We start from the raw sequence: 9,461 nt of genomic DNA, 5'->3' as shown, positions 1-9,461 counted from the left end.
ATGGATGTAGAGAATCAAACACAGGTACAAGAGTTTATCTTCTTGGGCCTCTCCAGAGCCCCGAGTGACCAAGTTCCCCTCTTCTTGGTCTTCCTAGCTGCCTATTTGGCCATCCTCACGGGCAACCTCATGATAGTAATCGTGGTCCTGATGGATTCCCGCCTTCACAGCCCCATGTACTTCTTCCTCAGTCACCTCTCTTGCTTGGACATTTGTGTTTCTTCTGTCGTCGTGCCAAAGATCCTGGTGAACTTCCTGCGCCAGAGTCACACCATCTCCTACAACCAGTGCATGGCACAAGCTTTCTTTCTGATTGGCTTTGCTGGGTGTGAGCCTGCCCTGTTGGCCGTCATGGCCTATGACCGCTATGCCGCCATTTGCCAGCCATTGCACTACAGCCGTCTCATGAGGAACAGGCTGTGCATCTATCTCGCTGTGGCCTCCTGGGTCTGGGGCTTCCTGGACTCAGCGATTCACACTGCCTTGGCCTCCAAGCTTCGCTTCTGTGGAGCCAACCAGATTCCGCAAATCTTTTGCGATGTGCCCCCGCTGTTGAATATCGCCTGCAGTGATACGAGCATCAATGAATTGGCCACTCACATCACCAGCATGTTTGTGGGCCTGGGTCCCTTGCTCTTCATCATCTTCTCCTATTTCTACATCTTGGCCTCCATTCTGAAGATTCGCTCCAGCACTGGCAGGAGGAAAGCCTTCTCCACCTGTGGCTCACACTTGGTTGTGGTCACCCTCTGTGTCGGAAATGAATTGGTGAACTACAACCGCCCAAGCACCGGCTACTCTCTGGCGATAGACACACTGATCTCCACAATGTATTGCATCGTCACCCCCATGCTCAACCCCCTCATCTACAGCCTCCGCAACAAGGAAGTGAAAGAAGGCCTGAGGAAGGTTCTGAACTGCCGGAGGACAGCTTGAATCACATTTCTGCTGCTCTATACCACAGTGTCTTCTAAAAGTCTGGTAGTTGTTTTTCTCTTTGACATCTGGTGGGAGAGCGTTCCACAGGGCGGGTGCCATTACCAAGAAGACCTTGCTTTCTCCTAATCCAAGGCTCATCCAACATGCCTCCAAGCAAAGTGTTTGGATGGTGACATCTTAAAACTGACTCCCCTCTTTTATAAATTCTTTGAGAGATGAAACATCTTGCTGCAGTTGGCATGGCTTCCAATAGAGGACCATGCCACCTGTGGAGCTTGATATATAATGAGCTAAAGAAAATGTTTAAAAACACATGTTAAAAAACCAGAAGCTTTCTTACTGGGTATAGTGGGTAGAGAGATATCAAGACAAGATAAAAAAATTGTTCTTATATGCAACGAAAAATTGTTCTTATGTGCAACAACTGTGGTAAGAATTTTGTTAGCCCAAAGATGGAAACAACAGGAGTTACCAACATAAGAAGAGCGGCAGATAAAGCTGATGGACTTTGCAGAACTGGCGAAACTGATGGGAAAAATCTGGAACCAGCGAGATCAAGCATTCCAAAAGGACTGGAACAAATTTATATTATATTTGAAAGGCAGCTGTAAGCAATTAACATCATTAGCAGGGTTATCTGAAGATTTGTAAGATGAAATTGCTACCTATTCAGGTTGAGTAATATAATATTTTAGGTAATGATATAACTAGGATAGGAAATGAAGCGAAATATAAAGATGCAAAGTTTAAAGTTTGTAAACCATCAGACGGGAGGAAGTCATTAGTCTCAGTTGAGCCAAAGAGATAAAATAAGAGGGTATGATGTTACGTAATGTGATTATATGTAAAACCAATAAAAATTATACACACACACAGAGCCTGTGGAGCTTGATGACCTCATACATGTTCATGTATCTGGCAAGATATATGTATTTATTTCCATATATAATTTTGCATGGAATTCCACCCCCTTTAGATTATTTAAGATTTATAGCCTACTCCTCATTATTCAAACATCTGTTCCAGCACTCCTTTACCTGTTGGGTTACCCTTTCTTGGCTGGTTAAATTTATTCCCAAATCAATTAAGGTTATTTAGTTTAAGTAATTCAACAGAATTGCAGGACCTGGTGTAGTGATGCCAGCTTTTCAAAGTCTGATAGCTGTTTACACCTCCAGGTCACCCCTTCTACTCCCTTGCCTCTTGTCAGCCCCCTAAAAAATCCCACTGACCCTCCTGAAGGGTCAATATCGCCCACTTTGGGAGTTACTGTTCTGTGCCTTTTCGAACTCAGGTGATTTCCATCCCCTTTTCTGAGCTCTGATCCTGATTTGTTTGCACAAAAGACTGTGGGGAGATTGGCTGACAGTGGCTATGGATCGAACGCTCCTTTGGATTGGTTTGCAGTGATATGACATTTATATATTTTATTAAGTTCATATCCTGCCCTTCCCTCCCAAAGGAACCCACAGCAACAAATGTTCTGTGATGAAAAAATACAATTAAAAATAAAATAAGAACATATGTAAAACATTCAAAAATTGCTAACTGATGTTGTCTCAAGAAACGGCTATCCCACATTTTCCAGCACATTTCCTTATCCCTTACCTCATTCCCAAAAACAGATTCCTGGGGTGTTTCTCAAACAAAGTTTAAACGTACAACCTGAAAATGCTGGTGTGTCACTCAGTCTCCTCCCCCAAAATTGCAGCAGTCTGGAAGCAACCAAAGTTCTAAAGCGGCTCGTCTACGTTCTCTCTCACACCCTCTAATGACTCTTTAATCACGTTGTGACTTTTAAAAAGGTTTTAAACAGTTTTAAACAGTATACACAGTTTGGTTTTGCTTAATATGCACATTTTTGCAATACCATATTCCCTAAAATAGCACTTTTCTTGTATGTCAAGAGAAGACTCCCTGGAAAAGACCCTGATATTGGGAAAGATGAAGGGCCCAAGGAGAAGGGGACGACAGAGGACGAGAAGGTTGGATGGTGTTCTCGAAGCGACCAGCATGTGTTTGACCCAACTGCGGGAGGCAGTGGAAGACAGGAGGGCCTGGCGTGCTCTGGTCCAGGGGGTCACGAAGAGTCGGACACGACTAAATGACTAAACAACAACAAATATACACAGTTTGGTGTGCGGTTTGGCTTAATATGCCCATTTTTGCAAGACCGTATTCCCTAAAATAGCACTTTTATTGTATGTCATTTGGGGCAACACATTCCATCCTTTGTCCCAGTCCGTCCATTTTTTGCACACATGATTTGACTGGAAAGCTGCATTGCAAAATTTGGGGAGGTGTGGATTTAAACGCAAGCTGACTTGAATTTCTCCCCTGCTCTAAGATTCACCCATTTCTCCTTTGAACATAGCTATTCCCTGATCCCCTCGGGTCCCACCCTGCACCCTTGGCACCAATGTTTTCTAACAAAACAAAAAAACCCCAGGGGAGAGATGTCTTTCCCTGCGCTGCTTCATCTTTCTTCCTTGTGATGCAAATGCACACCATTCAGGGGCTCCTCAAACACTCAAGAACAGCCCTCTTCCCTGACAGAGTTGGACCCACAGGATGCAGGCAGGACACAGCCATGTTTGAGGGTCTCTGGTGGGGAGGCCAGCCATAACTTGGGACCTTTCTTTGGCAGAACATGAGTCCAAGGTGAAAGGTGGAGACCTTAAAACACACCTAGTCTCTCTCTCTCCTTCTTCCATCTCTGGCCCGGGGATCCTTTTGCCTGGCTCTCCTCTCTGGGTGACCTGGAAGCAGGAGCAGCATCTGAAGCCAACGCTCTCTACAGCCTTCCAGGAGCAGCCACAGCTTCCCTCTGAGTTCATTCGGCAGGAAGATGCCAGGTGAGGAGCAGAGAAAGGAAGGGAGCTGTGAATTGGCCCCCAGACCCAAGAAAGGTTTTGTTTGCAATGGGGATTGAGGGAGGAATCACTTATCAGTAGGCACCAGTTTGTTGAAAACCATGCAGATTTTAAACTGGCTTTTGTCTAACATGGTGCAGGGTGGTTAAATGAATCAAAGAAAAGAGAAAGGGAGTAAGCAATCTGGGAAATGGGTTAATAGGCTCTCTGATTTAGAGCTGGCCACAAAGCGATGCAATCTTCCATGCAGGACAGCAAAGCTTCGAAATGCTCACGGTGTTAAGCAACCTGCTTGGGTTGGATTCACTCTGTCGAGAGTAAGGATGGGCAAATCTCTCAATTTCTCATATTTGCACAGCAGTTTGAGAATCATTTCCTTCAACCCCACATGGAGATTCATCAGCATTTTGGTGCAAAGTTCTCTCAATATATAGTGTTTCGGTTTTTTTGCAATTTTATCTAATATGCAAATTTTTGCAAAGACATTCCCTGCAATATAACCCCCCTCTCTCTATGTTATTTGCACTGTGCTGTGTACTTATATGCTCACTTAACCCAAGGATATTCATTTTGTACACCTTACTTGAATGGAGAACTACATTGCAAAATTCAGAGAAGTGTGAATTTCAGCCAGTGCGTGAGTTTTGATTTCCATATTATTCGAGCAACTGCAAATTAGGAAAGTTTTCCTTTAAATGTGAGTTGAATCTAATACCATGCCCCCCCAACCCTAGCCCAGAGTGATTTTATGCCTCAACTTTATTCATTGCCTGTACTTTCAGAACCCTCACCCCCGCAACTCCCAAAAAGTCAGTCTGGCACTCCTACTAAGGAGGAAGTTACATTGAGTTGTGGATAGTTCCCCAGGGCAAGAGGCAGGAGAGACTGAGAGCACTGGAAATAAACAGCAGAAGAAACAAATAGACAATGACGCATGGAGGGGCAAGGAGAATGTGACGTGCTTAAATACAAGTAAGGTGTAGAGGCAGGTAAAAAAAGGTAAAGGTAAAGGACCCCTGGACGGTTGAGTCCAGTCAAAGGCAAATATGGGGTTGAGTCACTCATCTCACTTTCAGGCCAAGGGAGATGGTGTTTGTCCACAGACGGCTTTCCGGGTCATGCGGCCAGCAGGACTAAACCACTTCTGGTGCAATGGGACACCATGACGGAAACCAGAGTGCACAGAAAAGCTGTTTACCTTCCCGTCGCAGTGGTACCTATTTTATATGGTTGCACTGGTGTGCTTTCAAACTGCTAGGTTGGCAGGAACTGGGACAGAGCAACGGGAGCTCACTCCATCGCGAGGATTCAAACCGCTGACCTTCTGATCGGCAAGCCCACGAGGCTCAGTGGTTTAGACCACAGTGCCACACCCAAGACAAGGCAAGAAGCGTGATATGCCAAATGGATGTCATTGGAAAAGCGTCACATTACAGTACCCAAATGCCTTTTTGCTCTACTATTGGTTAGGTTAGAAGCACGTTTTTGCTACATGAGAGATGTCAGCAGAACCACAGGAAAGTCACATCCCTGACGCAAGAATGCAGGAACATTCAAGGTGTGAAGCGAGATTTCAGGCGGTGCAAATGGGTCTGCCTCAAAGAACTTGATAAGGCACTTAGACAATGAAGGGTGAAGACTGTCATGAATTCTACTCATATTGATCCAGAGAAGATCAATAGTTAGCCAAGTAATATCTTAAACACTTTGCCGGATTCCCCCAAAAGAGACCAGAGGCAATTAATATTTCATCCAGCAGAGCTTTACTGCTACGGAAGGCAAATGAGCATCATGGTCACAAATCCAATACATTCACTGTCCATAAGAAATCCAGTTGCAGCAGACTTAACTTACAATCACTTATAATAAGACAAAAACCATAACACGAAGCATACTATGCACAGAACACCACACCAGAAGGAAAGAGAGATAGAAGTGAAACCTAGGCTTTTTCTGGCCTTATTATTATAGTTAGCATGACCTTGACAGAAAGAGATAAGAGGACCAGATTATGCCAGCTGTACTCAGCTTCTCTGAAGGAATAACCCAAACATCAGGAACCTTATGCTTGTCTCTAGGCAGAATAGAAACTTAGATGTCATCTAGAAACGTCCAGCCTGCACCAGCTTGCATCACACAGAGAAGCTTCCAGAACCCTCTGGAATTAGAATAGGAAAGATCAATACTTACTGCAACTAAAATTGCAAGTGGACAAGTCTATCCATGGCTACTGGACGGGGTAGCTAAACTTTAGCCAGAGGTCTCAGAGCACTGAAGGACACTTGCTGGGCTCACACACATCGCCTTTCTCACAAGAGGCAGCTGTGGAGTGGGAGAGGGAGACGTTTGAGTACACTGAGAAGAGACAAGCGCTGAACAGGGAAAAGGTGACTGTTTTGAACAATGGCAGAAGTTTGAGTAAATCAAGGATGCACGGATGCAGAATTGTGTTTTCAAATGATTCCAGAAGTTAGAATAATACAGGAATGGAGGAAAGCAGAGGGGGTGGGGTGGTGATTTCAAACAAGGGCAAAAGTTTGAGTAGAGTGAACAGGGGGTGATGTGGGGAGAGGTCGCAATTTATTCATTTATTTATAATTAATTTTCAATATAAGAAATATCACATCAGATAAAGTAAAAATTAAAGAAATTAAAAGAAATTAAAAATCTTACAATACTGTTTACACATTCAGGAAAACATCCAAATGTGGGATTTCTCAAATCCCTTACTTCCCTCTGCCCTTTCCCGTGCTTCCATTATTTCATCATAAATTCATGCATGTCTGTGTAATAGTATTAATCTTATTGTATCCAATTCTATATCTTATAACCATATTGCAAATGTTTCTTGGTGTTCAGTTCTGTGTTCTACCAGTCTCTATTTCTGCTTGTAGAAGTTGACTTGTTTGCTTTTGAAAAACAAAACCGCCTCAGTGTCTTTCCATGCCTGCTTTATTTAAACCTCTGCCATTATTAAAACCCACAATTTTGGTCCCTTTCTCCCTCCACTCCACTTGAACTTCTGCCACTCTTTCTTCTCCCTTATTTACTAACAGTTATTAGCCAGCGTGTTGCGTTTGCATTTTTGTAGATTGCTTCTGCAAAGCAAGAAACCATGCACTCCAACTGTGTTTTATTTTAATTTTTTTCAAAAAAAATTATTAATTTTCCAGATTTTTTTAAAACAAACAAACAGACAAACAAACAAACAGACAGACAAACATACATCTCCACCGTAATTAAACCAAACTTCATAACATTGTTAAGTGACTTCCTCGTATCCCCCTGGTTGAATTTCAGTGTATATCATTTTAACGGTTTTCCAAAACCGAAATTCTTAAAAATTTAACTTAATCACTTAACATCTTTCTTTCTTAACCATTCAACTTTAAACATAGTAGTTCATCACATTACATATTTAAATCCTAAGCCTATCTGGTAATTGCAAGCTTTCCAATTAAGTATATTTAACATGTTTAACTAAGTAGTCTTTAAATTTCTTCCATTCTTCCTGGTAGTCCTCCTTCTTCTGGTCGTGGACTCTTTCAGTCAGGTCAGCTAGCTCTGAAAAGTCCATCATCTTCATCTGCCAATCTTCCACTGTTGGTACTTCTTGTGTTTTCCAATTCTTAGCTAATAAAATTCAAGCAGCAGTTGTGGCATACAAAAATAATTTAACATCTTTCTTGGGCGGTTCCAAACCTGTTATTCCAAGAAGAAAGGCCTCTGGTTTCTTTATAAATGTATATTTCAACATTTTTTTCAGTTCATTATAAATCTTCTCCCAGAAGTCTTTCACCTTGGGACAGGTCCACCACATATGAAAAAGGTACCTTCTTTTTCTTTACATTTCCAACAGAGATTATCACTATTATGATACATCTTGGCTAATTTTACAGGAGTTAAGTACCATCTATACATCATTTTCATAATATTTTCCTTTACTATCGTACATGCAGTGAACTTGACCCCTTTCTTCCACAATCTTTCCCAGTCTTCAAACATTATATTATGTCCTACATCTCTTACCCAATCTATCATTACTGATTTAACTTGTTCATTTTTTGTATGCCACTCCAGCAGTAAATTATACATATTAGACAAATTTTTAACTTTGGAATCCAACAACTCCGTTTTCAACTTAGATTTTTCAAAAGCAAATCCATTTTTCTTATCTAACTTATACAGTTCATTAATCTGATGGTAATGTAACCAATTTATCTTGTCCTTAGCTTGATCAAATGGTTTTAATTTATAACTCTCTTTCTTCTCTAATAGTAAATCCGAATACCTCAACCACTTGATATCCATATTTAATTTTTTCTGGGCCTTCACCTCCATCGGTGAAAGCCATCTGGGCGTCTTCCTTTCTAAAAGATCTTTATATTTTATCCATACATTATACAGAGATTTCCTAATTACATGATTTTTGAAAGCATTATGGGTCTTTACTTTATCATACCATAAATATGCATGCCATCCAAACAAGTTATCGAAACCCTCTAAATCTAAAACATCACTGTCTTCTAATTTTATCCAGTCTTTCATCCAGCAAAAAGCAGCAGCCTCAAAATAAATTTTCAGATCTGGCAGGGAGAATCCCCCTCTTTCTTTGGAGTCTGTAAGTAGTTTATATTTGATTCTGGGTGTCCCCGCCCCCCCGCCAGATAAATCTAGATAAAGCTTTCTGCCATTCTTTAAAACATTTCACATTGTCTATGATTGGGAGGGTTTGAAACAAAAATACCATCTTTGGCAATACATTCATCTTAACCACTGAAATTTGGCCCATTAGTGACAGTTTCAAATTTCACCAAATCTTTAAATCTCTCTTTATCTCATTCCATAATTTTTCATAATTATCTTTGTATAAATTCAAATTTTTCCCAGACAGGTTTACACCCAGATACTTAATTTTTATAACAAAATCCAGGCCCGTCTTTTCTTGTAGTAGTTTTCTTTCATCATTACCTAGATTTTTCTCCAATACTTTGGTTTTGCTTTTATTTTACTTAAATCCCACTACCTGCCCAAATTCCTGTATCAACTCCAGTGCTTTTACTGCACTGGAGTCTGGATCTTGTAATGTCAGTACTAGATCATCCGCAAAGGCTTTTAATTTATATTGTTTGGATCCTACTGTTATACCCTTAATTTGTTCATCTTTTCTAATCATACATAGCAGGACCTCCAGGACTGAAATAAACAGCAGAGGGGAAAGTGGAACCACCCTTGCCTGGTTCCCTTCTCAATTCTCATTTCCTCCAATACCACATTATTCACAATGATTTTAGCTTTTTTTGTTCCTGATAGATCGCTTTGATACCATTTTAAAAAATCTTGACCAACCCCCATACTTTCTAACTTATTTAACATACAACTCCAAGATACGTTGTCAAAGGCTTTCTCTGCATCAATAAACATTAACATTGCTTTACAACTCTTTCTTGCTTCCAACTTTTCCAGAATGTCAACCACATTCCTAATATTATCTTTCATATGTCTTCCAGGCAGAAATCCTGCCTGATCCTTGTGTATATATTCAGATAAAACCTTCTTAAGCCTGTTAGCTAATATATTTTTATAATCCACATTAAGTAAGGAGATTGGTCTATAGTTCTTGGCATTGGATCTATCTTAGTCCTGTTT

The 9,461-nt window shown here is 41.1% G+C and overlaps 2 protein-coding genes across 2 annotated transcripts in view; both read left to right on the top strand.

Moving 5' to 3' along the window:
• Positions 1-936, top strand: LOC309542453 (olfactory receptor 5V1-like; the record flags this gene model as incomplete). The annotated part of the gene is made up of 1 exon (XM_082241252.1): positions 1-936. One exon carries the CDS (start codon positions 1-3, stop codon positions 934-936), a length of 936 nt encoding a protein of 311 aa, XP_082097378.1.
• A 2,715-nt stretch (positions 937-3,651) lies between these two features.
• LOC309542452 (uncharacterized protein) overlaps positions 3,652-9,461 on the top strand; it is a gene marked incomplete at its 3' end in the record, with an annotated part of 34,504 nt that continues 28,694 nt past the window's right edge. The window contains exon 1 of the mRNA XM_082241251.1: positions 3,652-3,794. Within this exon, the coding sequence (XP_082097377.1) occupies positions 3,788-3,794 (7 nt within the window). The 5' untranslated portion in view covers positions 3,652-3,787. The remainder of the gene's footprint in view (positions 3,795-9,461) is intronic.

Source organism: Podarcis vaucheri, assembly GCF_965113315.1.
Source record: "Podarcis vaucheri genome assembly, chromosome: 10".
Taxonomy (NCBI): domain Eukaryota; kingdom Metazoa; phylum Chordata; class Lepidosauria; order Squamata; family Lacertidae; genus Podarcis; species Podarcis vaucheri.
This window is presented reverse-complemented; position numbering and strand designations above follow the sequence as displayed.